Source organism: Rhinopithecus bieti, unplaced genomic scaffold (genome assembly GCF_001698545.2).
Source record: "Rhinopithecus bieti isolate Rb0 unplaced genomic scaffold, ASM169854v2 scaffold_2572, whole genome shotgun sequence".
Taxonomy (NCBI): domain Eukaryota; kingdom Metazoa; phylum Chordata; class Mammalia; order Primates; family Cercopithecidae; genus Rhinopithecus; species Rhinopithecus bieti.
The window spans coordinates 1,584,520-1,611,318 of record NW_016804595.1 but is presented as its reverse complement, the minus strand read 5'-3'; the positions used below and the strand labels follow the sequence as shown (position 1 = coordinate 1,611,318).

The 26,799-nt window shown below is 43.2% G+C and overlaps 2 protein-coding genes across 2 annotated transcripts; one reads left to right on the top strand and one right to left on the bottom strand.

The window, feature by feature from the left end:
* Positions 1–508: 508 nt before the first annotated feature.
* Positions 509–3,909, bottom strand: HSPE1 (heat shock protein family E (Hsp10) member 1). The gene is made up of 4 exons (XM_017869311.1): positions 3,467–3,909; positions 2,679–2,843; positions 834–923; positions 509–754 (listed from the first exon to the last, which is right to left on the bottom strand). The coding sequence occupies exons 1-4, from the start codon at positions 3,467–3,469 to the stop codon at positions 704–706; spliced, it is 309 nt and encodes a 102-aa protein (XP_017724800.1). The 5' UTR covers positions 3,470–3,909; the 3' UTR covers positions 509–703.
* On the top strand, positions 3,866–17,409 carry HSPD1 (heat shock protein family D (Hsp60) member 1). The gene is given in 16 exon segments (XM_017869290.1): positions 3,866–4,126; positions 5,042–5,217; positions 6,493–6,586; positions 6,589–6,744; positions 8,795–8,877; positions 9,413–9,508; positions 9,894–9,987; positions 10,653–10,821; positions 13,800–13,898; positions 14,830–15,013; positions 15,015–15,035; positions 15,037–15,072; positions 15,971–16,145; positions 16,428–16,606; positions 17,280–17,317; positions 17,319–17,409. Coding segments are annotated over 15 exon segments (1,689 nt in total). The 5' UTR covers positions 3,866–4,126; positions 5,042–5,043.
* Positions 17,410–26,799: the final 9,390 nt, after the last annotated feature.

Below are 26,799 nucleotides of genomic sequence, written 5' to 3'. Positions count from 1 at the left end.
GGCGCCTGTAGTCCCAGCTACCCGGGAGGCTGAGGCAGGAGAATGGCGTGAACCCGGGAGGCGGAGCTTGCAGTGAGCTGAGATCCGGCCACAGCACTCCAGCCTGGGTGACAGAGCGAGACTCCATCTCAAAAAAAAAAAAAAACAAACAAAACAAAACAAAATAAAAAACAAAAATCAGCTGGGCGCCTGTAATCCCAGGTACTCGGGAGGCTGAGGGAGGAGAATCACTTGAACCCAGGAGGTGGAGATTGCAGTGAGCCAAGATCGAACCACTGCACTCTGGCCTGGGTGACAGAGAGACTCCATCACGGGGAAAAAAAAAAAAAAAAAGGTAAATCCATGGCTTGGTATCAGTATCAATCATGTATTAATAAAGCTAAATTCAGTGTGACAATGCACCTACCTAGAAAATCTTGTTTCCCAAAATTCTCTGCAGGTTACTTGAAAAACAGAAAAAAGCATAAACTAGAAAACCCTAAAACCATCTTAAAATAACTAAAGACTAACCACTCATTTACATATTTTTATTTGGAAATGTTTGTATCAGCACAAGGAAACAATTTTGGAGACACTGGATGTCATTAGTTATCATTAGTTTATTATAAAAGAGAAATATGGAAATTATTTACATGATGAAAGATTTCAGAACTTCAGTGGAATGGGCAGCTTCATGTTGATGCCATTTCAATAGTGACTTATTTCAGTCTACGTACTTTCCAAGAATGTCACCATCTCTAAATAGGAAATAATCCTGCAAGTGAATAAACCATTAGTTAAGACAGCTAATCGCAAATATTTGACTTCTTTTTAGAATTGTTAAGTTTACACACCTTGTCATCTAGAACTACTTTGGTGCCTCCATACTCTGGCAGAAGAACTTTATCTCCAACTTTCACGCTAACCGGTTGAATCTCTCCACCCTTAAAAAAGGAAGGATGTTTATTAGCAAACATATCTAGTTCACCCAACATAAACAGTTAACTTTTAAATCACTACAACTAATGAAACACACTCACTCAAATCCAATTATATTAAAAATACACTTGGTGGCTAAGTCATACGATTCATACTAGAATTGCAGATCTTCACTCAAAAATACCACTGTAGTTACACTTTTGAAATAATACACAGTGGCTTAAACTAAAACCTGACTCCAATATAAAAGTTCAAGAAAATATTCTGGAAAAGCTAACCTTAGTTAACTAAAGCTAACTTTATAACTGTTAAGTATTAACATAACTTATCAACTATATGAAATAAACCTGCAACAGTAGCCAGCACCCAGAAAATGCCGTATACAAATGGTCATATTTTCCTTCAACATACAAAAATGTAACATTGTTTTGTTCCCTCCAAAGTACAGATTTGGGGAAAAGGACTGCAGCTAAGTGTCCACTCCCCAAAGTCTTCCTATTCCTTCCTAACTCCATGACAGCTCCTCAATACGGCTTTCCTCCTCAGAAGCAACTGGAACAATGCAGCTAACATTATTTGGCCCCAACGGCATTTAGGCATTTACTGTGTATTTTGGCTGACGTCTTTAGAAGCCTAAGGCCTAAACAGTTAACTGAGGAATGTCTAAAACAGAGGTGTCCAATCTTTTGGCTTCCCTGGGCCACAGTGGAGGAATTGTGTTGGGCCACACATAAAATACACTAACATTAACAGTAGCTAATGAGCTTAAAAAAACTTGCAAAAGAAATATGATTTAAGAAAGTTTAGGGATTTGTGTTAGGCGGCATTCAAAGCTGTCCTGGGCTGCAGGTTGGACAAGACTGACCAACCTGTTCCTCGGATAGGTACACCAACTAAGGCCCCAACTGGTTAAGATTAGGGCAATGTCAATGTGTTAGGGGTTAAACGAACAGTCCAAGTTTCCTCTCAATTCTTAAATGCCCCCTCATTTTACCTTGAAGCACATCTTTTGTCTTTATTTATTTGTAGATACTAAGTCTCAATGTTGCCCAGACTGGTTTCCAACTTCTGAGCTCAAATGATCCTCTTGCTTTGACCTCTCAAAATGCAAGGATTACAGGTGTGAGTCACCATGGGTAGCCTCTTTTGTCTTATTAAAAATTTAGAATGTAAGGCAAACACTGATCATACTAGGCTACCAAATTGCTATTGAAGGCATTTTTTTTTTCTTTTTGAGACGGAGTCTTGCCCTGTCGCCCAGGCTGGAATGCAGTGGCGCGATCTCGGCTGCCTGCAACCTCCGCCTCCAGGGTTCAAATGATTTTCCTGCCTCAGCCTCCCTAGTCCGCCTGGGATTACAGGCAGACGCCAACACACGCAGCTAATTTTTCTATCTTTAGTAGAGACGGGGTTTCACCATGTTGGTCAGGCTGGTCTTGAACTCCTGACCTTGTGATCCGCCCACCTCAGCCTACCAAAGTGTTGGGATTACAGGCGTGAGCCACCGCGCCCGGCCTATTGAAGACAATTTTTAATACTCCGAAACTACCACATAAAATAAGCATCATAGCATTGGTCATATAAAATAAGCAACTTTATATTAGTCATTTCCCTTTAAGAAACAGATTAGAACCAAAGCAGTTAATGATCTTGAAAATAACATAAACTCTACCTAATAGGAGACTTTTAATACTCCAGAATTACTCCTTTTCCCTCCACTGCACACTATAAAAAATAGTTCCATCGCAGCCCCCATTTACCTTTCCTTTAGAACCCGATCCAACAGCGACTACTGTTGCTTGCAATACTTTTCCTTGAGATTTTTCTGGAAGCATAATGCCTCCTTTGGTTACAGTTTCAGCAGCACTCCTTTCAACCAATACTCGGTCAAAGAGTGGAAGAAACTTTCTAAACGCTTGTCCTGCCTGGAGGAAGAGAAATGTTTTTAAACAAAAACTAAATGTAATATTATCAACAGGCAACGCCACCGTGTTATATATATCCCAACACGTTTTGGCTTCGAAAGTTAACACCAAACCTCAGCTTATTCGTTAAGGAAACGCATTTGAATGTACTAACCAATATTCCAAGTTTAATTCCCGATTCCTTACATCTGTTAGGGGTCGTTGTCGCTCCTCCGGTGAGCAACCAGACTAACTTTAAGGTCAACCTTAGTTTATTCCAAGGTCAAATGTTTTCCTTCTTCAGGGTTTTCCAGAAATTTTCAGGAAACGCTGGGTCAATCTCTCTGCACCATGCTTTTTACCCAAAATATTACACATCCACAAAGGCCCTGAAGAGCAGGTGGGACGCTACGCTTGCATCCAGGTTCCCGCCTCCTGCCTTACAGACCCGCAGCACACCCGCGTGCAAAGAGCCCCCGGAGGAGAAAAGGGTCGGGCAGGCCTTGCCGCTCCAGGTGCCGGCAGGCGCTGGTCACTGAGTGGCCACCAATCCCTCCCGCCTAGCCCAAAAGAGGGACGTCAGTGATCCCCATACGCCTCAGACAGGCCCGGGCCTGCTGGCTTCGGTGCCACGCGGGACTCACCATGACTCCCTCCGCCTCAGACTCGTACTCTGCTCTTGTGTAGCGCCGCAAGGAGAGACTCGCGGTCCGGCCCTGGCGACACGTGAAAAAACCGCCCAGCGCGCAGGCGCGCTCGCCCCAACCCCCGCCGCTAGCCCCCTCGCCCCTCCCCGCGAGGAAGGGCGGTCGCCCCGACGCGCGCCGCGATTCGCCCCAAGGGCCCTGCGCAGGCCGCTGACGCGAAGACTCGGAGGCGGAAGAAAAAAGGAGCTGTTTCTAGGCTTTTCTAGGCGCCCAGCCGAGGTGAAAGAACTACCCCTTCATCCCCTCCCGGAAATGACGCGATTTTACCCTTGACCCGTAGGGAGCGCGGCACTTTCCGGAAAGTTCTGGAACTGAGCGCGGCCCGGGAACTAGCCTAAGCTGGCCGGAGAGGGCTAAGCGCGCTAGCACACCCTGCACGGGTAGGGAGGGGCGGGGCTCGCTCGTAGGGTGTGCAGATTGCAGGGGCCCAGCTGACGGGAAGGGGGTGGGAACTGCCTGCACACGCGGTGCTGCGGGGCGGGGGGAGAGGCGGAGGGAGGGGACACGGGCTCATTGCCGTGTGCGCCCTGCACTCTGTCCCTCACTCGCCGCCGACGACTTGTCTCGCTGCGCGCACGCCCCGCCGCCGCCCCGCAGGTATGCGGCCTTCCCGCGCCGCCTCCCCCCGGCGCCTGCGACCCCCGAGTGGGCCTTTCTCCTCTGCGGTCCTGCTGGAGGATGCAGGCGACGACAACCTGGAGTTCCGCACCGCACCGCGGGCCCAGGCCTACGGGTCCAGGCCTCCCGGGTCCATGCGGGTTCCATCACGTGCGACGCGGATCCTGGACCTCGGCTGGGTGCAGGGGGGACAACTCACGGGGACTGAATTTGAGGGATTGTAACCACTTAGGCCCGCTGGTGCAACCCGCGCCTGGTCGACTTCAGGGAACCGGGGAGGGTGGTGTACGCGAGGGAACCGCTGTTTTCCCCCGCAGGCAGCTGGGATACCGCGCCTCCACTCTTGACCTTGCTGGGGGCGTTCAGAAAGAAGGACACGTGGGCCCGCGCCGAGTGGGCCGGGCCGCCGCCCCCAGCATCGCGGCCTTGCTGGCTGCTCTGATACGGTAGCCTTGGGTGGATCCATGGAGATACTTTGCTGAGCGGCTTTTTGCACCGTCAGGAATACTTTTAACTTCCCTGGTCACTGGGATTTGTAACTTGCCTCTCTCCGGCTGATTTGGTTTCTCAGGGGCCACAGTTGGAGTGGGTCTACCCACAAGGCCGTTTTCGCGGTGAAAGATTAACTCGTTTTTGGCGGCAGGGATAGGTGGCCGTGGGGAAGGAGCTGCATGTGCTTTATGCTAGTGCTATAGGTCAGGCGTCGGGGCGGCTCTTTAGCTTGCGCTAGTGGCTGATGTTCCGAAGCCGCGGCGCCTTCCGTCATTCAGGTGTAGTGGCTGGCGGAGGTCAGCCAGACTCACCATCTCACGTTGCTTGCTCTGTTGCACAGGTGCGCATGTTTGTGCTGCAGCGCACCACAGGTACTGATTATCTATTTGCTTCCATCCCCAGAAATGCTTCGGTTACCCACAGTCTTTCGCCAGATAAGACCGGTGTCCAGGGTACTGGCTCCTCATCTCACTCGGGCTTATGCCAAAGATGTAAAATTTGGTGCAGATGCCCGAGCCTTAATGCTTCAAGGTGTAGACCTTTTAGCCGATGCTGTGGCCGTTACAATGGGGCCAAAGGTATCAGTATTTTTATTTTATTATAATTACAGTAGTTTTAATAGCATTTTGCTCGCAAATAGTCGCACTGAACTATTGAACAGTACTTTCGTATCCATTTTTGAGAACTCAGTTTACATGTAAGAATTCTGAAGTATTGGTTAACTTTTTTTTTGTTAGACATGATCTTAAACTGCTTCAGCCAGATTTTCGAAACTAGTTTGTTCAATGTGTGATGTAATCGGGTAGTAACATAGCTCAAGATGGATTCTTAAACTCGAGGTAGAATTTTGCTTGCCTAAGTTAAAATTTGGATCCTTTCCGAGTAGTTCATGCCAAGTGTAGAGAGAAAAGTTTAACTTATCTTCCATAATCCCTCAGGTATGTGCTTGTAGGTGCTAAATTTTTGTTTTTTTTTTTTGTAGTAAAACGTACACAATATAAAATTACCATTAAGTGTGCACTTTGGGGACGTTAATTACATTTATGTTGTGCAGTCATCACCACCATCCGTCTCCAAAACTTTTTATGTGGGAAAATTGTAACTTTGTACTCATTATACAGTAGCTTCCCATTCTCTCCTCCACCCCAAGATGCTAGTTTTACCCATCGGTTTTCTGCTGTTCTCTTGTTCCGAAGCATATTTAAAATAAGTCTCATTTAATAGGGGTAATATTTTGAGGAGGGCTTTGAAGGTGGTGTGCAGTCAAGTGGTGCTTCATTTCAGTTTGAAGACAGTTCAGATATCAAGTGATCCAAACAACTGCATAAAATACAACATTTGCACACCTCACGAATAGAAAGTAGCAGCTTTAGTTCAAATCCAAAGGATGGTAAATAACTGCCATGGTTGAAGTTTTATGTTGAGTGAACCTGGAAGAGCACACTACTTGCCTTGATGGTTAATATTTTAAACGAATTTTAAAACAAGTCATATTGCTTTAAAAGATAACAGGCACTAACTAAAACTTAAGTATAAGTGGTAGGAAGATTGTTTTATTCTTTGTCTTGTATTCTTGTTCATTTTATAAGATGACAAATTTTAGTCCCTAGTATTTTAATCTCCTAAATTACTTAGTTCAAAATTATGCTCTTGGCAGAGAAACAGATCATTTTGTCTGTAGACAAAGAATGTCGATAAACTTGCCCTTGAGATTCATGCTGCAAGACTGATAAAAATGACACAACTTATGTTGAGACGTTGAAGTAGTTGCTTTATTATGAAGACTACTCATTTTGTAAAATATAAGTAATCCTTAGGGCATGTGTGATCCTGTTACATTTTTTTTCTTCTAGGGAAGAACAGTGATTATTGAGCAGAGCTGGGGAAGTCCCAAAGTAACAAAAGATGGTGTGACTGTTGCAAAGTCAATTGACTTAAAGGATAAATATAAAACATTGGAGCTAAACTTGTTCAAGATGTTGCCAATAACACAAATGAAGAGGCTGGGGATGGCACTACCACTGCTACTGTACTGGCACGCTCTATAGCCAAGGAAGGCTTCGAGAAGATTAGCAAAGGTGCTAATCCCGTGGAAATCAGGAGAGGTAGGAATGTCTGTTGTCACTACAGTGTTCTAAACTTCAGTGTGCTTTAAGGCATTGATTCCTTGGAGCTAAGGAGAGTGTTACTTTAGGAAATTGATCCTTCTCTCATTCCTCTTGGCCTGGAGAAATCTTAAACTGGGTTTTCCTTTAGCAAGTAGTGATTGAATGCCTGGCTGTATGGTGGGTAGGTACTGTTAGGTAATTTTGATGTTTTGCTTAGTTGGTTTCTTTTGTTTTTAGAGACAGGGTCTTGCTCTGTAGCCCAGGCTGGACTGCACTGGAACTCCTGGACTCAAGCAATCCTGCTTCAGCCTCCAAGTAGCTGGGACTACTACAGGCACTCACCACCATTCCTGGCTAATTTTTAGTTTAGTTTTGTAGAAAGTAAGACTGAATACACTGGATCATTCAGAATGTCAGAAAGTAATGTTTTCCTCAGTTTATTATTTTTTTTATTTTTTTGAGACAGAGTCTGGCTCTGTCCCCCAGGCTGGAGTACTGTGGCGTGATCTACGCTTACTGCAAGCTCCGCCTCCCAGGTTCACGCCATTCTCCTGCCTCAGCCTCCCTAGTAGCTGGGACTACAGGTGCCCACCACCATGCCTGGCTAATTTTCTGTATTTTTTAGTAGAGATGGGGTTTCACCGTGTTAGCCAAGATGGTCTTGATCTCCTGACCTCGTGATCTGCCTGCCTCGGCCTCCCAAAGTGCTGGGATTACAAGCATGAGCCACCGTGCCCGGCCCATTAGTGTATTTTTTCTTAATAGCACACACCATGTTATTGGTTTGTGTTTTGTTAGTGCTTGTAACTGGAGTGCAATTTAATTAACAAATTTGCTCCTCAGCATGAACTGCATGGCAGTGTAGACTTAAATTCTAGTCCCATCTTTGTCATTTATTATCTGTATGCTAAGACTTGGTTTTCCTATCAGCAGAATTACTGTGTATATCCAGGGTATGTTAGGGTTGAAACCAGGAACCCTCTTGTGAGTGAAGGTGGGGGAGCTATTGATCATTTTTTGTCAGAATTGGCATACTAATGTATCATTACCTCATATATTTCAATGTTTATGGACCACGTGACTACACTTCACTAAAAGCAGTTTTACTGTAAATCACTAACAAGTATTAATTAAGGTTATGAAGAGGACTTCCCAACGCCTTGCATTGGATTTTTTTTGAAGTAACATTTCTCAAACAACAAGAGAGCTAGCACTATTCCCAGTTGAGCAAAATAGGACTGTTAAGAGTGATGTAAAACAAAAATATTTTGTTAGTTCATAATACATACTAAATTGAGGGGTTTTCAGATAATTGACACCTGCAGAGGCATAGTCACAACAGATTCCTATCACTTAAGAACTATACTTCTTGTTGAAAATAAGGGAGTGTTAACCATTTTGGTCCTTTTTTGCATCATCTAATGGACATGAGAAGTGTCAGGGACCCTACTGAAAACAGGCAGCATGATTGAGTTAGGAATAATTTGCATAGGATGAGTTCGGTGTGAGACTCTTGAAACTATACACATCTACCTTGTTTTAGTCCTATTTTCAAAATTTTGGCATTGTGAGATTTTATTTACTGTGTGAACCTAAGTACGTGCCATGCAACTCTGTGTTATTAGGAAGCACTGTCTCAGAAGCCGTGTGTAAATTTAATATTAAGGCACTAAAGGCCAAGCATAGGTACATGCCTGTAGTCCCAGCTACATGGGAAGCTGAGGTGGGAGGATCACTTGAGCCCAGGAGTTCAGGACCAGCTTTGGCAACATAGCGAGACCTTGTCTACAAAAATAAAGTGAGCTGAGCACGGTGGCTTGAGCCTGTGGTCTCAGCTGCTCCCTTGAGCCTAGGATGTCAGGGCTTCAGTGAGCCTGATCTGTGCTACTGCACTCCAGCCTGGTCAACAGAACAAGACCCTGTCTCAAAAAAAATAATAAAAATAAATTTAAGGCATTAAAATAGTTGTCACGAATCTCAAGATTTCTACTTGACTTAGAAGTCATGAGAGAAATAAACATTGTAATGACATATATTGTTGAACTAGGTGTGATGTTAGCTGTTGATGCAGTAATTGCTGAACTTAAAAAGCAGTCTAAACCTGTGACTACCCCTGAAGAAATTGCACAGGTAAGGACTTAACATGTTACATGTTTTTTTAAAAAAATTTAATGGCATGTGTAATTTTTTTTCCCTTGATCACACCAATGTCAGAATAATAATACTATGCAATCATCAATATTAGAATCATTGTTTCTTACTGCTAAAACTTTTGAAAAGAATAGTGACCATAATGGTTGTCATTTAGTTCTGCATGTGGTTGTCATTTTAGTTCTACATGGCTGTAAAATGGATTTGTATGTTGTGAAAATGTTCTTAGCCATTGTCAAAGGTGCATAAATTTTTTCAGTTTGTAATGAAGTCAGTATTTTTAAACTTTTTGTTACAAGAATAGTTTTATATATCATATTCTTCAAAACAATGTAGTCAAATAATGAATCGGAAAAGAGCAAAGAACCAGTGTTTCATGAAAACTATCATAACGTAAATTCCCCTTCTCTCCCCTGAATGGAAGTATCAGTTTGGAAGTTTCTAGGAAAAGGTAAGGGAACTGACTAAGGACACCAGTCTTACCTTTTATTGAAGAGTAACTTGATTATTTCAGGTTGCTACGATTTCTGCAAATGGAGACAAAGAAATTGGCAATATCATCTCTGATGCAATGAAAAAGGTTGGAAGAAAGGGTGTCATCACAGTAAAGGCAAGTGTGTTTGTATTTTTAAAGATAGTTTGAGTTATCTGATGATCAAAACTGAATTTTCCAAATAGAAAAATTCTATGTTTTAAAAACTGTGCTTTTTTATTCCTTCATATGTAGTCTCAGCACATGTATAGAATAAAGTACTTACTGTGTTTTATGTGAATTCGCCTTTGCTCCATGAAATGAATCCATCCTAACTTAAATGATTATTCAAATAAGCACTTTTTGGGATTTTTTGCAGAAGTGCAATTGGATGTCCTGGGCTTTTTCATACTCCACCCTACATCTCTTATGGCCAGAGGGGTCTGTTTTTATTAATCTGGCCTGTAATTCCATGTTTTGTTTTCAATGAAATCAATATACCTAATTCTTTGACTTTTCATAGGATGGAAAAACACTGAATGATGAATTAGAAATTATCGAAGGCATGAAATTTGATCGAGGCTATATTTCTCCATACTTTATTAATACATCAAAAGGTAAGAACAAATCAATAACTGAATTATTATTTTTTTTTGTTATTTTAGACAGAGTCTCATTCTCTGTTGCCCAGGCTGGAGTGCAGTGGCGAGATGCAGTGGCGCATTGCTCACTGCAACCCCCGCCTCCTAGGTTCAGGTGATTCTCCTGCCTCAGTCTCCCGAGTAGCTGGGATTACAGGCACACGCCACCATGCCAAGCTGATTTTTGTAGTTTTAGTAGAGATGGGGTTTCACCAAGTTGGCCAGGCTGGTCTCTTAACTCCTGACCTCAGGTGATCCACCTGCCTTGGCCTCCCAAAGTGCTGGGATTACAGGTATGAAGCACCATGTGTGGCCAATTTTTGTATTTTTAATAGAGACAGGGTTTAGCCATGTTGACCAGGCTGGGTTTGAACGCCTGGCCTCAAGTCATCTGCCTGCTTTGGCCTCCTGAAATGTTTAAAATATACTTTCCTAATGTGTGTCAAACTATAGGTATTAGTTGGTGTCATACTCTAAAAAATAAATGTGTATATTCCAAAAGTTAATGCATATGAGACGTGAAGGAGGAAAACAAACTCACTGGTCAATTTTAAAATGTATTGGAACCTTGGTTTAGCTTTTCACTTGAATACATTGCAGTCATTTTTTGTATATTTTTGAAATCTTCATTATTTTTACAGGTCAGAAATGTGAATTCCAGGATGCCTATGTTCTGCTGAGTGAAAAGAAAATTTCTAGTGTCCAGTCCATTGTACCTGCTCTTGAAATTGCCAATGCTCACCGTAAGCCTTTGGTCATAATCGCTGAAGACGTGGATGGAGAAGCTCTAAGTACACTCGTCTTGAATAGGTAATAGGCAGTGGTATTTGATGATTTATATTTCTGGGTCAAAGACAGAATTATTTATATTTCTATTCGTAGTCTCCATCATGTATACCTCCACATTTGATCCAGTTGGGTTTGTATCTAGAATTGTCATTGTGTAAATCAGGTGCGCTCTATGTATCCTTGTGGTTCTGTTTTTGAAAGGGACCCCAAATTCTTTATTATTTTGCTCAACTGTCTCGTAGAACAGACTAATTTAGCACATTGGTACCTTTCTATATTTTGCAAGTGTTTATAGTTGTTTTGAAGGTACATGACTGGATCTTGTAATTTTTTTTTTTTTTTTTTGAGATGGAGTCTCACTCCATGGCCCAGGCTGGAGCGTAGTGGCATAATCTTGGCTCACTACAATCTCCATCTCCTGGGTTCAAGCAATTCTTCTGCCTCAGCCTCCCGAGCAGCTGGGACTACAGGCATGTGCCACCACATGTGACTAATTTTTGTATTTTTAGTAGAGACGGGGTTTCACCATATTGGCCAGGCTGGTCTCAAACTCCTGACCTGTGATCTGCCCGCCTTAGCCTTCCAAAGTGCTGGGGATTACAGATGTGAGCCACCGCGCCCAGCTTGTAATTTTTTTTGTTTTTGGAGACAGTCTCAGTCTGCCTCCCAGGCTGGAGTGCAGTGGCTCAATCTTGGCTCAAGCCTCCTGGGTTCAAGTGTGAATCTTTTCTTTCTTTTTTTTTTTTTTTTTTTAAGGTTTTCTGGTTAAAATATGTATATTTTCAAAATATTATTTTGCATAGAACAGGGAAGTAAACAACATTCCAAATAACTCAAATGGGCCAGGCACAGTGGCTCACATCTATAATCCCAGCACTTGGGGAGGCACAGGCAGGTGGATCACCTGAGATCAGGAGTTCGAGACCAGCCTGGCCAACATGGTGAAACCCCATCTCTACTAAAAATATAAAAATTAGCAGAGCTTGGTGGTGCACGCCTGTAATCCCGGCTACTCAAGGGGCTGAGGCAGGAGAATCGCTTGAATCTGGGAGGCGGAAGTTGCAGTGTTCCGAGATTGTGCTACTGCACTCCAGCCTGGGCAACAAAGTAAGTCTCTAAATAAATAACTGAGATGTAAGGGTATTTCACCATTGAATATTTTTTATTTATTTTGAGAGACAGACTCTGTCATCCAGGCTGGGCTGCTGTGGCATGATCATAGCTCACTGAAGCCCTGAACTCTTGGTGTCAAGCAATCCTCCTGCCTCAGCCTCCCAAGTAGCTGGGACTACACACTTGCACAAGCACACTTGGGTGATCTTTTAATTTTTTTGTAGAGATGAGGTCTCAATATGTTGCCTAGGCTAGTCTTAAACTGTTGGTGAATCTTAAATGATTCTCCCATCGCAGCCTCCCAAAGTGCTGGGATTACAGGCATGAGCCATTACCCTTGGCTGTGATCAAGTATTTTATATAATCTGTTGTTAAATGTTTACTAAAAAGTCTGAAGTAGAGAAAATAGCACCCAATCTAAAATAAGGTGGGGTCTATTCACTTATTTAAATCTACATTTTATGCTATAGTTTACTATTAAACTTTAAGACAGATAATGTTCATGCTGCAATCTAAGGGCATTATTAAAATGTTTGTTCTTCCTTATCTGAGAATTGAAGTATGTCAGAAGCAAGACTTTTCTTTCCATTTCGTTATAGTAGAAATGCACAAATTAGGAGGTATGTTTTAGACATTACATGTGTTGATCTGACCCAAAAGCTCTAATGAGCTGCCTTATCCTGGAATATTTTTCTTAGCTTGGATTTGCTTTTTTGGAGGGATTACGAAAAGACTTGGCCAGGAGCGGTGATTCATGCCTGCAATCCCAGCACTTTGGGAGGCTGAGGCAGGTGGATCACGAGGTCAGGAGATGGAGACCATCCTGGCTAACATGGTGAAATCCCATCTCTAGTAAAAATACAAAAAAAAATTAGCCGGGTGTGGTGGCGGGCACCTGTAGTCTCAGCTACTCAGGAGGCTGAGGCAGGAGAATGGCGTAAACCTGGGAGGCAGAACTTGCAGTCAGCCGAGATCTCACCACTGCACTCCAGCCTGGGCGACAGAGCAAGACTCTGTCTTAAAAAAAAAAAAAAGACTTGAAGACTTGAGGCCAGAAAAAAACAAGTCTACAGAGTTTTCATTAGGCCATTTAACTGCTAGTTGAAAAGTGGGATATCCAGTTTACATAGCATATAGCTTATTCCTCTGATTTTTATTTGGGTCCTTAATAAAATAGACCAGCTGTCTTGAAGTTTGAACATTCCTTCTGTTTCACAATCTGTTCTCAAATGGACATTTGATTGCACATTCTAAGTATTCATTTACCTGGTAAAAATTTCAGGTGAGCTTAACAATACTGTCAGGTTTTTGTATAACATTTATAAAAGAAGTGAATGCAGAACATTGCTCATTCAAAACTCAGCATTAATACAATCTATGGAGTAGATGTTTATTAAATGACCCTCAAATGTAACATTTAGTAATTATTTTTCTACCATTCATAATAGTTATCACTGTATCTTATAACTTATTGTGATGTGATTTTTGCTGCTCAGCCTCCCGAGTAATGGGGATTACAGGTTCCTGCTACCACATTTGGCTGATGTTTGTATTTTTAGTAGAGACAGGGTTTCACCATCTTGGCCAGGCTGGTCTCGAACTCCTGACCTCATGAGCCACCACGTCCGGCCAGGCCAACAGTTTATTAAGAAGGTAAACAGATATGAACAAGTATAGATTAATAGAAAATAGCCTTAACTGTCTCACATCTTTCCTGTCTTAATTTGATCAAAAATTGCTAGGAAGCAAAAAAAAAAAAAAAAAGCAAAACAAAACCAGATTACTTAGGGAGTCTTAAGTAATCTAAGTAGTAACAGAGCTTGAGGGGAATTTAAACAGAGGCATTTTTATTTCATTTAAACCTTACTGTCAACTATTCTTAACAGGCTAAAGGTTGGTCTTCAGGTTGTGGCAGTCAAGGCTCCAGGGTTTGGTGACAATAGAAAGAACCAGCTTAAAGATATGGCTATTGCTACTGGTGGTGCAGTAAGTAAAATAAATGTGATAATGGTTTGCTGAATGTTTATACTTGTCTGAAATTTATAGATAGTTTAACATTTTTCATAATTAGATACTACAGCTATCTGTTTCTGTTGGCTCTTTGGAAGGTAGGGGTTGGATTAAATTCCCTTTAATTAGCCACGAGTCTGGCCTAACAATGGGCTTTTGACTATTCTATATTCACTAAATCTTACTGACTGAATAAGGGGTTTCCTGGTTTTTTTTTGGAGACAGGGTGTCTTGATCTGTCTTGACTGTTCTTATTGACTAAATCTGTGGAGTTTCCTTTTTTTTTTTTTTTTTTTTTTTTTTTTTTTTTTTTTTTTTTTTTTGAGACAGGTGTCTTGATCTGCTCACCCAGCTGAATGCAGTGGCACAAACATTGGCTCACTGCAACCTGCGCTCCCAGGTTCAAGCAATCCTCCTGCTCAGGGCCTCCCAGTAGCTGGCGAACTACAGGTGCCAGTACCATGCCCAGCTAATTTTTACTTTTATAGTGGTGGGTTCTCACTATTGTGCCCTAGCTTCTCAAAACTCGTGGACTCAAGCAATATGCCGCCGTGCCCCCAAAGTCTGGATCTGTTTTCAGTTTTGAAAAGATAGAAGTGGTGTGTACAAAGTGATGTAGGACTTGAGAGTCAAGGCCTATGGTCTTGTACTGGCTCTACCAGTAAGTTGACCTTGGATGTTTTTTCTCAAGTAAGAGCTAATAATAATTACCAGAGTTGTGAGAATTGAGGAAGGTGGGAAAGCAATGGAAGGCTATACTCAAGTCTTATTCTGGACTAACAGTGATACTTACAGGCTCTCATTTCAAGAAAGTTTTCAAGATGATCTCTTGCATGGCATATTATAAACTTGGTATATCGGTAGAAACTGTAACTACAGCTGGTTTACGTTTAACTCATTTTGTAGGGTATTGGGAGAAGAGGGGTTGACCCTAAATGATTGGAAGACGTTCAGCTCATGACTTAGGAAAAAAGTTGGAGAGGTCATATGGACAAAGATGAAAATGCCCATGCTCTTAAAAAGGAAAAAGGATGACAAGCTAAAATTGGAAAACGTATTCAAAGAAATCATTGAGCAGTTAGATGTCACCAACTAGTGAATATGAAAAGGAAAAAACTGAATGAACGACTGGCAAAACTTTCAGATGGAGTAGCTGTGCTGAGTAAAAGATTCATTATTAGAATAAGTTTCTGTGGGTTCTGAGTCCAAGGAAATTGATTGTGAAATTCTGTAGTATTTCCCCCAGTAAGTACCATGGAACTAAACAAGTATTTGAGGAATTAACTTAATAGTGGAATTTTGTTTTGTTTTAAAGCCCTCCGTCACCTAGGCCTGGGATGTAGTGTGCGGGATCTTGCTCGCTGCAACCTCTGCCTCCTGGGTCAAGCAAACCTCCTGCCTCACCTCCTGAGTAGCTGGGATTAACAGGCGCTCCGCCACCATGCCTAGACTAATTTTGTATTTTTTAGTGGAGAGTAGGGGTTTCACCATGTTGGCCAGGCTGTCTCAAAACTCCTGACCTCAAGTATTCCTACTCACGTTCAGCTCCCAAAGGCTAGGATTACAGGTGTGAGCTACCCATGCCCACCCCAGGATTGCTTTATTAAGTAAACTGCTTTTATTTATTATTTTTTTTTTTTTTTTTTATTTTTTTATTTTTTTTTATTTTTTTTTTTATTTTTTTTTGAGAGACGGAGTCTCGCTCTGTGCCCATGCTGGAGTGCAAGTGGCGCGATCTCGGCTCACTGCAAGCTCCGCCTCCTGGGTTCCCGCCATTCTCCCGCCTCAGCCTCCCAGTAGCTGGGACTACAGGCGCCCGCCACCGCGCCCGGCTAGTTTTTTTGTATTTTTAGTAGAGACGGGTTTCCACCGTGTTAGTAGGGAGGGTCTCGATCTCCTTGACTCGTTGATCCACCCGCCTCGGCTCCCAAAGGCTGGGATTACAGGTTGAGCCACCGCCGGCCCGGCCCTAAACTGCTTTTAAATGACTTGGCAATTAGCATCTTGAATGAAGAGGCCATACTAACTGGAATTCTTTCATCTTTAGGTTGGTGGGACAAGTGATGTTGAAGTGAATGAAAAGAAAGACAGAGTTACAGATGCGCTTAATGCTACAAGAGCTGCTGTTGAAGAAGGCATTGTTTTGGGAGGGGGTTGTGCCCTGCTTCGATGCATTCCAGCCTTGGACTCATTGACTCCAGCTAATGAAGATCAAAAAATTGGTAAAAAGTTACCTTTTAAATGAGTTTGTGGCCTGATTTTAGTGTTTCTGTTAGAATAATAATGTTGCAGTCCCCTAAATGGAATAGCATATCCTTTTCCTGAATAACAGAAGTAGAATAGTGCTAATGTCAGAGCTAAATATGCGTCACATCTTTTTCAGAGGAAATTATTTGAGCTGTCGTAGGATTGGGATTTCCCTACATCCATATCCTCACAAATTATAAATGTGTTATAATATTTACAAATGAAAGCATTAAAATTTTGCTGAAATGTCTTTGTAGGTATAGAAATTATTAAAAGAACACTCAAAATTCCAGCAATGACCATTGCTAAGAATGCAGGTGTTGAAGGATCTTTGATAGTTGAGAAAATTATGCAAAGTTCCTCAGAAGTTGGTTATGATGCTATGGCTGGAGATTTTGTGAATATGGTGGACAAAGGAATTATTGACCCAACAAAGGTAAATAGTTGAACACTTTCTAAAAATTTTTTTGTTGTTCATTTTGTTAATATCCCCACATCCCAAATCTTTGATTTTGTCACCAGAAAAATAGTCTAATAGCAGTAGCAACAGCAGTAGCACTTGTGCCCATTAACAATTCTCATGTACATCTCCAGCACCTAGATATTTAATACTCCACTGAAAGGAAGGGGGATTCCTTGAGTAGCAGTTGAGTCCATGCATGGAGGCAGAAAAAATCAGGATGGATCTGGAACACCCTGTTCCTGCCTGGCAGTAAGAATACTTTCCAAGATACCCAGAACAGGGTTTTGTTTCATTTTTGAGACAGAGTTTTGTTCTTGTTGCCCAGGCTGGAGTGCAATGGCACGATCTCGGCTCACGGCAACCTCCACCTCCTGGGTTCAAGCGATTCTCTTGTCTCAGCCTCCCGAGTAGCTGGGATTACAGGCATGCGCCACCATGCCTGGCTAATTTTTGTATTTTTAGTAGAGATGGGGGCTTACCATGTTGGCCAGGCTGGTCTTGAACTCCTAACCTCATCTACCTACCTCGGCCTCCCAAAGTGCTGGGATTTACAGGGGTGAGCCACCACGCCCAGACAGAAATTTTCAGTAAGTCTTGCTCATATTTTACTAAGGGAAAACTAATGTTTAATTAAATTTTTTTCTAGGTTGTGAGAACTGCTTTATTGGATGCTGCTGGTGTGGCCTCTGATAACTACAGCAGAAGTTGTGTCACCAGAAATTCCTAAAGAAGAGAAGGACCCTGCAATGGGGCAATGGTGGAATGGGAGGTGGTAATGGGAGTGCATGTTAACTGCAAGAACTAGTAGTGCTTACCTTATAATGAACTGACAGGAAGCTCAAGGCAGTGTCCCACCAAAACTCAGAGAAGTCAGTTGAGAAAAGAAGAAAAAGGAAGGCTGGCTGAAATCCACTATAACCATCAGTACTGTTCAGTTGACAAAATATAGAATGGTTTACTGCGCATTGTCCATGCCTACAGAGTAATTCTATTTTGTATTTTGAATAAAACACATTTTGTACATCCCGGATAATGGGTACAAGAGCCATGTCCAAGTAACTGCTTTCAACTAAATCACTGAGGCATTTATCTACTAAGTCTGTAAATCAGGAGTTTAGTGCTTTGCCACCACAATGAGAAGTAAGCAGCCTTTCTGGGGAGAGAGAATAATTGGACAAAGTAGAAGAAAATCCAATTTATGTGAAAAACCTGCTGAATAAAAATTTTGTTTGAAGTTAATAACTGTGTTAGCCTTTCCATGATTAGAAGATGCTGAAAAATGAAAGCCAGTTGAAGGGGCAGACTGGCATGTGTGTAAAACATCCTACCTATGATATTTTCATGATATTTCATGTTTCTCTTTGTTGCAGACTGAACTACTACATTATTCCATTGATAATGGGGAAAGACAGTTTCTATTTTCCCCTGTGCAAGGGGAAGGGGAAGGTTGGAAGGAACTCCACCTCAGTGTGGCCTTTGGGCTGCTGCTGCAAGCAAGGCATTGAGGCAAATATTTCTGCTGTCCTTACCTTGGACAGAAGTACAGGGGAAAAATAAAGTCCATCACCACATGAAAGAGTCACTTGAAATCCTATACCTAGAATAGCTTTGGTTTTGGTAATTTGATTGGGGTACAAAAAAAAAAAGATATTTGATAGCATATCAGGGTGACTATAGTCAATTGTATATTCAAAAATAATGTAATTGGATTGTAACAAAGGATAAATGCTTGAGGGGCTAATACCCCTTTCTCCATGATACGATTATTTCACATTGCATGCCTACATCAGAACATCTCTTGTACCCCACAAATAAATACATCTGCTATGTACCCACAGAAATTTAAAAAGGCAGAATTGGTCAGCAAATGAGAGGGGACTGAAAAAAGGCATGTTAACTGAGGAAATCTTGTCTAGAATGTAGTTTGGGCTATAAAAGTGACAAGCAAGCAAACTTGAGTAAAAGATATCTAGGGAGATAATTTACATCTTAAGAGTCCAACTAGTTTATTAGAAGACCAGTAAAGAATAAGAAACACCTGGACTTAGTTCGTATTAGAGCAGGGAGAGTGATAGGAGACTCTAGAGATTAACAGGAGAGGAAAAATTAACCAAGTGTTTGCTATGCATTAGACATCAGGATAGGTAATTTTAACCCTCAATGTTAGGTTTGGGAGCTACATTAATATAAATTGAGACTCTGAAAGTCTAACTGCCAGCCGGGCGCCGTGGCTCATACTTGTAATCTCAGTACTTAGGGAGGCTGAGGGCCCAGTACTTAGGGAGGCAAGTAGATCACGAGGTCAGCCCGCTAAGATGGTAAAACACATCTCTACTAAAAACAAAAATTAGCCAGGTGCAGTGGCAGGTGCCTATAATTCCAGCTACTTGGGAGGCTGAGGCAGGAGAATCGCTTGAACCCAGGGGGCGGAGGTTACAGTAAGCAGAGATCAAATTTGAACCAGTTTTTTATTTAAACACTTAAGTTCTCAATCTAAGAACATGCTAAGCAGGGTCTAGTTTATTGTTGCAAGAAACCTGAAAGCTGCAGCCAGAGGAACTGGGAAATTCCCTTTTCCTTTCTTAGCTTATTTGAGGAGGAAAGCACCCAAGCTCACACTTACTGATGAAACCAGAACTAGACTACAAACCTGAACTCCTAAGTTCTATGTCCTTTCTATCGCCGTTTGTCTTTTTTGTTTGTCCTTTTTTTTTTTGAGATGGAGTCTCGCTCTCGCCAAGGCTGGCTGGAGTGCAGTGGTGCAATCTCGGCTCACTGCAACCTCTGCCTCCCGGGTCCAAGCGATTCTCCTGCCTCAGCCTCCCGAGTAGCTGGGAGTACAGGTGCCTGCCACCATGCCCAGTTAATTTTTTGTATTTTTAGTAGAGATGGGGTTAACTTCTGACCTCAGGTGATCTACCCGCCTCAGCCTCCCAAAGTGCTGGGATTGCAGGTGTGAGCCCCCACACCCAGCCATATCGTTTTTCAAAACTGAAAACAGATTTAGTCAATAAGTGCACTCAAACCAGCTAGATTCATGACAAGTTAGAGATCAAAGGGACTTCAATCCATCCCCCACCTCCCAAACATCCACTAGAAATTGCATCTAATTGTGAAAAATGTAAATTTACCTATAAAGTGATTGCAGAAATTTTGAAGATATGCTAGAGGAGCAGGAGTATCAAGGATTGAGATGGTTACTTAAAGCATCCTTTGGTCAAGGTTAAAGATGCCAGTGACTAGAAAGGAACTACTAGATCAGATACCCTGAGGAAACATGCTCATGACATTCATGGTACCTTGGGAAACCACAAAAAATACCTCCAGGCCCCAGTCAGATGTTGACCTGAAGGAAAAATAGAGCCCGGTGGGATGGCCTGAAAGCAAACAATTTAATTGCTTTACTGTGCAGGATTTATTTGAACAATGGAGGAGGGCCTTTTCAAGTCAAAATTTGCAGGAGTTTATTGGGAAAACAAATGTATAAGCCTGAAAGAAAAAGGGGAGGAAAGGAGGAAGCAAACAGTGATATAATATTTAAGCCCTAACCATGGAAATTACCTGGTTCTGCTTGAAAAACAGGAATAACCAAGGGAAAAGCAGTGCAGCTATAAAGTCTTGCTATTTCAGGAAGAGTTGAGGAAATGGAAGGTTTCTGTTGCAACTGAGGTAACCCCAGCTAAACTCAGGTCTTGGAGAATCCAAAATGTGAAAAGCAAGTTTCAGCTGAAGCACATGACTAAGAATATCTTCCTGGTTCTTACAAATAGCTCGTTTGATTTTTTTTTTTTTTTTTTGTTTGTTTGTTTGTTTTTTTTTGGACACAGGGTGTCACTCTGTTGCCCAGACCAGTCTGAGTGCAATGGCATGATCTTGGCTCACTGCAACATCCACCTCCTGGTTTCAAGCGATTCTCGTGCATCAGCCTCAGGATTACAGATGCCCAACCACTGTTGGTGGCTAATTTGTATTTGTATTTTTAGTGGAGTATTGTATTTTTATATTTTTAGTGGAGACACGGTTTTATCACATTGGCCAGGCTGGTCTTGAATTCCTGACCTCAAGTGATCCGCCTGCCTCAGCCACCCAGTGCTGGGATTACAGGCGTGAGGCACCACGCCTGACCCAGTCTGATTTTCAGTTAAATGTGGACCGTCAATGTTGGAGTAAGAAAAGCACAGTGTAGTTTGTCATACTGAAAATACTCAGTCTGAATAGTTTGAATTTAGTAACCTTAAATGAAGTCTTTGACTTTGTCACAAAAAATGGTCTAATAGTAGTAGCAGCAACAGTAGCACGTGTGCCCATCAGTAATTCTTTTTTTTCTTTTTTGGAGATGGAGTCTCACCCTATCACCAGGCTGGAGTGCAGTGGTGTAATCTCGGCTCACTGCAACCTCTGCTTCCCGGGTTCAAGCAATTCTCTTGCCTCAGCCTCCTAAGTAGCTGGGATTACAGGTGTGCACCACCATGCCCGGCTAATTTTCATATTTTTAGTAGAGATAGGGTTTTACCATGTTGGTCAGGGTGGTCTCGAACTCCTGACCTCATGACCCACCCACCTCAGCTTCTGAAAGTGCAGGGATTACAGGTGGGAACCACTGCCGCCGGCTGCCCATCAACAATTCTTATGTACATCTCCAGCACCTAGATATTTAATACTCCACTGAAAGGAAACAGGATTCCTTGAGTAGCAGTTGAGTCCACGCCTTGAGGCAGGAAAAAAATTAGGATGGATCTGGAACACCCTGTTCCTGCTTGGCAATGAGAATACTTTCAAAAACACCCAGAGCCATTTTTTTTTTTTTTTTTTTTTTTTAACAGAGTCTCACTCTGTCACCCAGGCTGGAGTGCAGGCAGTGGGGCGATCTCGGCTCATTGCAATCCCCACCTTCTGGGTTCAAGCGATTCTCCTGCCTCAGGCTCCTGAGTAGCTGGAACTACTGGCACATGCCACCACGCCTGGTTAATTTTTGTATTTTTAGTAGAGACGGTTTTGCCATACTGGTCAGGCTGGTTTCGAATTCCTGACCTCAAGTGATTCACTGGCCTCAGCCTCCCAAAATGCTGGGATTACAGGCATGAGCCACCTTGCCCAGCCGCAGAGCAGTTTTAAAGACAGAAGAGCCAGCACAGCTGGGTGCCATGGCTCACACCTGTAATCCCAGCACTTTGGGAGGCTGAGGCTGGTGGATGTTAGAAATGCTTGTTCCCCAGTGCCATAAAGAAATAGCACTTGAACATAGATTTAATTTTCTCAGCAAGGCCATTTTTACTTTCTGCAGAAAGGGTACACTCCCCAGCAGTTTTGCCACAAGAGTACACCGAACAAAACAGACAGGGTCATTTATAACCCGGTGCGTCCACCCTACTGCTGTGTCTGGTTTCCATTCACTGGAATTGGACCTCACATTCTGTATTTGTTCCGATTGGCTAGCGACTTAGAACTTTTCAAGAGGCAAAGGCAGAGGAGAACAAAGGAAGGAGGAAGTAACTTGCAGGACGCTGAGAAAGGTAAAAAAACACCTCCAAATAAGGAAAAGGAACAGGCTATGACCTAATGCTTGCTTGGACCAGTATAAGCATGCCAGGGCAAATATTTAGGCTAAATTGTGGGAGCTAAGAACACAAAATATATTGATTTCTTTATTACAGCTAGCAGATATTTAAGAATGTTAGCATGGGTGTTTGCATAAATTCTGCTTCTAGGAGAAGTTGGTATTTCTTTTTAACTAGATGGGGAGAAAGTCTCTTTGAAGAGAAACCTCTACTTCACTTTGGGTTTTGTTTTTTGTTTTGTTTTGAAACAGAGTCTCTGTTGCCCAGGCTGGAGTGCACTGACTTGATCTTGGCTCACTGCAACCTCTGCCTCCCTAGTTCAAACGATTCTTCGGCTTCTTTCTCCAGAATAGCTGGGACTACAGGCTCCCGCCACCATGCTCAGCTAATTTTTGTATTTTTAGTAGAGGTGGGGTTTCACCATGTTGGCCAGGCTGGTCTCGAACTCCTGACCTCAAGTGATCCACCCACCTTGGTCTCCCAAAGTGTTGGGATTACAGACGTGAGCCACCACGCCCAGCTTTTTGCAATCACCTGAGGTCAAGAGTTCGAGACCAGCCTGACCAATATGCCAAAACTCTGTCTCTACTAAAAATACAAAAATTAGCAGGGTGTGGTGGCTCACACTTGTAGTCCCAGCTATACAGGAGGCTGAGGTAGGAGAACTGCTTGAACCTGGGGGGATGGAGGTTGCAGTGAGCCGAGATGGCACCACTGCACTCCAGCCTGGGCGACAGAGTGAGATTCTGGCCCCCCGCCCCCCAAAAAAGAAGAGCCTGCCCAAGGGGTTTACTGGGCAAAATTAGTACCTTTTGAGTATCTATAACAAATCATTAAGGTTACTTAGAATTAGAACAAAGCAGTGTTCATAATGATACTTAAAAGAGGAAAATGAATATAAAGAATAGAAAAAGTTCTAATATAAACTGGTGAATCCTTTTAATAAGCAGCAGTGTTGCTGGGCACGGTGGCTCACGCCTATAATCCCAGCACTTTGGGAGGCCAAGGCAGGCAGATCACCTGAGATTGGTAGTCGAGACCAGCCTGACCAACATGGAGAAACCCCCATCTCTACTAAAAATACAAAATTAGCAGGGCATGGTGGTGCATGCCTGTAATCCCAGCTACTCGGGAGGCTGAGGCAGGAGAATCACTTGAACCTGGGAGGCGGAGGTTGCGTGAGCCGAGATCAGGCCATTGCACTCCAGCCTAGGCAATAAGAGCGAAACTGTCTAAAAAAAACAAAATAAACAGGAGTGTTGACACACATGTCTGCTGATAAAGCATGGATTATATTCTTGTTTCTGTATGTGTAAACAGGAAGGAATGAAATAAAACTGGTAAGTGTCATGGCCAGGTGAAGTGGCCAATGCCTGTAATCCTACCACTTTGGGAGGTTGAGGCGGACAGATCACTTGAGGTCAGGAGTTCGGGACCAGCCTGGCCAACATGGTGAAATGCCATCTCTACTAAAAATACAAAAATTAGCGTGGCATGGTGGTGTGTGTGCCTGTAGTCCAAGCTAGTCAGGAGGCTGAGGCAGGAGAATCGCTTGAACCCAGGGGGCAGAAGTTATCCAAATTCTCCAGAAATATTGAACTTTCCAGGGAACTAAATTTTTGAGATGAACTCATGAATATTAAATTCATGAGACAGACATAACTTTCTATATAATTTTCAGCATTTTGTCTTGTAAATAGTCTCTACTTATGAAAGACAGATATGTTAATAGACAAATCAGGTCAATATACCATAAACAACAAGAGTTATATGATTTGCTTTATGCAACCACCAGAGCCGGCGCCAGAGAAAAGGCAAGTAGGCAAGATAAAAAGGAAACTTTATTACGTAGCCAATGTAAAGAAAGAGGAAGCGAGGTTCACCAGTCTCCGGCGGCGGAGGCCGAGGAAGTCGCTCAGGCGTTCTCGGGCAAGGTTCCTAGGTCCGCATATGAGGAGGGGCCGAGGAAGTTCGCGCTGCGCGCCTGCCAGGAGCGGCTTTTATGTCTTGGGCCTGGGAGTGGGAGGGTGGTAGGCGGGATGCAGGTGGGTCGAGGGCCATGTGGTGGGCGCAGCCAGGTAGGTTTCGGTTTCCTCAGTTGGACGTCATGCTGCGCAGTTGACCTGTGCCTTTCCCTGGCGCAGGAAAGTTGGTGATGAAGAACCCGGAATACGCCATCTTAGTCACCTTTGTTCTTTGTTTCCCTCTCCCTCCGTCCAGACAGTCCAACCTTTTATTGATTATGATGATTGGGGGCGTTGTTGTCTGTCCGGCTGCTTCCTGCTGTCAGGGGGTGTTGTCATGAGGGTCTATGGTTGGCACCTGGACGCAGGGATGTAGGAGCATCTGGTTGAAGGCGACACGGGTGATCTCTTGAACTTTGGCTTGGAGAAATTTGATTAAAATGGGGCAAAACATAGGATAAGACAGAGAATTAGTATAGGGATGAGGAATGGGAGCATCTGTTGCATTACCGGTAATAACCATATAGGTGGACCTGGGGTTAAGGGAGTGTTGTAGTTCTTTAGTTCTGTTTTAATCCGGTTTAGGGTTTGGATATTAGTGTCAACTAGACCTGATTCGTTTATGTAATAGCAACATTCTTCTCCTAAGAAAAGACATGTTCCTCCATTCTCTGCTGTGGGAAGATCTAGTGTTCTTCTGTTTTGTGCTGCCACCTGAGCCACTGACGTGATTTGACGTTGTAAAGAGGCTAGACTTTCAGCCGACGCTCTATAGCTTCTTGGATCTGGGCAGTTAGAGATTGAGTAGATTGTACCGAGTGGGCAAGTGCCCCAGTTCCAAGCCCTGACGCCACTAAGGAGGAGGCTAGAGAAATCCCGATGACTAAGGGAAGAAAGACGGCCCGTTTCTGGAGATTATTAGGAGGAGAGTTAAATTGCAAAGTGAGTTCAGCCACTTCTGCTTTGCTGTATAGGGTTAAACTAGGTACTAGAGACACTGGAACACAGAGGGATTGGCTGATAGATGTGTGGTTAAGGAACTTGAAGAGGGTTTTGTTACACCAGAAATAACCTCCGACGGGGGCTGTCTGGGTCTTATTGGGTGGTTGGGTATACTCACACCAGGAGGAGTTTGGGGCAGAGTAGCAGAAAGGATTGGATTTTCTGGTTTTTGGTATAGTGGGACTTGGAGCAAAACGGTTTTGGGAGGTGCTTGTAGAGCCAGTTGTAGCCTTGAAAGCAGTAGATAAAGGGACTGCCACTAAGGGGGCTTCTTTAAGGGCTGCACAGAGGAAACAGTGGGAAAGGTGTGTTATGTTCGCTGCCCATGTTAAGTTTAACCCTTGACAGACCAGCTTTAACCATGAGAAGGGGTCTTTGTTGGAGGAGTGTAGTTGATCTTGTAGGGCCTGTTCTTGTGATTGTATGGCTAAGGTTAAATTTTGTAGGACTTGTATATTTTAGGGAGGGATTTTTGTTGGACAAGTGTCCTTTTTATTAAGAGTGTGGATCTCCGTAGAGTCCTCCTTTTACTCTGCCAGCCGTTGGAGTGTGTAAGAAGAGTAGTAATATAAGTATAAAGTAGGACTCCATTTTGGTGTTTTTTAAGGGGGAGAGAAGGACGTTGACTTAGTCAACAGTGGGGAGTTTTGTAGCTGATAGAGAAGAAGCAGAAGTATAAAGAGAAAAGAATTTAGATAACAGTAATTGTTTTACCTGGTATTAGATGGGCAACAGTGGTGACATAGCGGAGGTAGTTGCTAGGAGACGGTATTGTCCGCCGCTGTTTAGATGTAAGGACAGCAGTTTGCCTAGTGTCTGGAGTATTGTTCGGTTTTAGTTAAGACTAGGCTGGAGATCAGACACTGGTTTGCCTAGTGCCTTAGGTGCCTAAAGGTCTAAAACAATTATTAGAGGAGACATAAGAAGCAGGTAATAGAATGATGACAGTAATAGAATGATGACAGAACAGTTATGAAGGAGCCGAGGAAGAGGAGGGCAGGAATAGACTGAAGAGGAAGGCGGAATGAAAGAGGGCTACCCATAAGGCAAGAATGAGAGGGAGTGTGGAAGGTGGGTAGGTGGAAGTGCCGAGGGATGGAAGGAGGGGCAGCCTCAACAATGGTAGGCGGGACCGAGGAGGAGGGCGGAACTACAGCGGAAGTGGAAGGGGGAGTTGAAAGGGAAGGTGGGGCCGGAGTGGGAGTGGGAGGTGGAGTATACAGTGGGAGTGGAAGGGAGGGAGGGAAAGTAAGGTCTTCGGGCAAGTCAGACAGGAAGGAAGACTCCTCCTTTTCGGACTTTGTTAGGCCTGCGTCCTTAGCCAACATGACTTGGGCCAAGGAACACTGGCTACACAAGTCCGGACGAGAACACAAGGCCCAAAATCCTTGCATATAGTTAATTTCGGACCACTTGCCTAAGCGTCGGCAGAAATTACTGAGGTCGATTAAAATGTTACAGTCTAGAGTGCCTTCAGGCGGCCATTGAGACTGGTTGTCTAATTTATATTGTGGCCACGCCACAGTGGAGAGGAACACCAGTTGCTTTCGCCTAAGATCTTGTTCTAATTGTAAAGTTTTGAGATTTTTTAGAAGACACCCTAAAGGGGAGTCTCTAGGTATTTTGGATTGGGGGTTTCCCA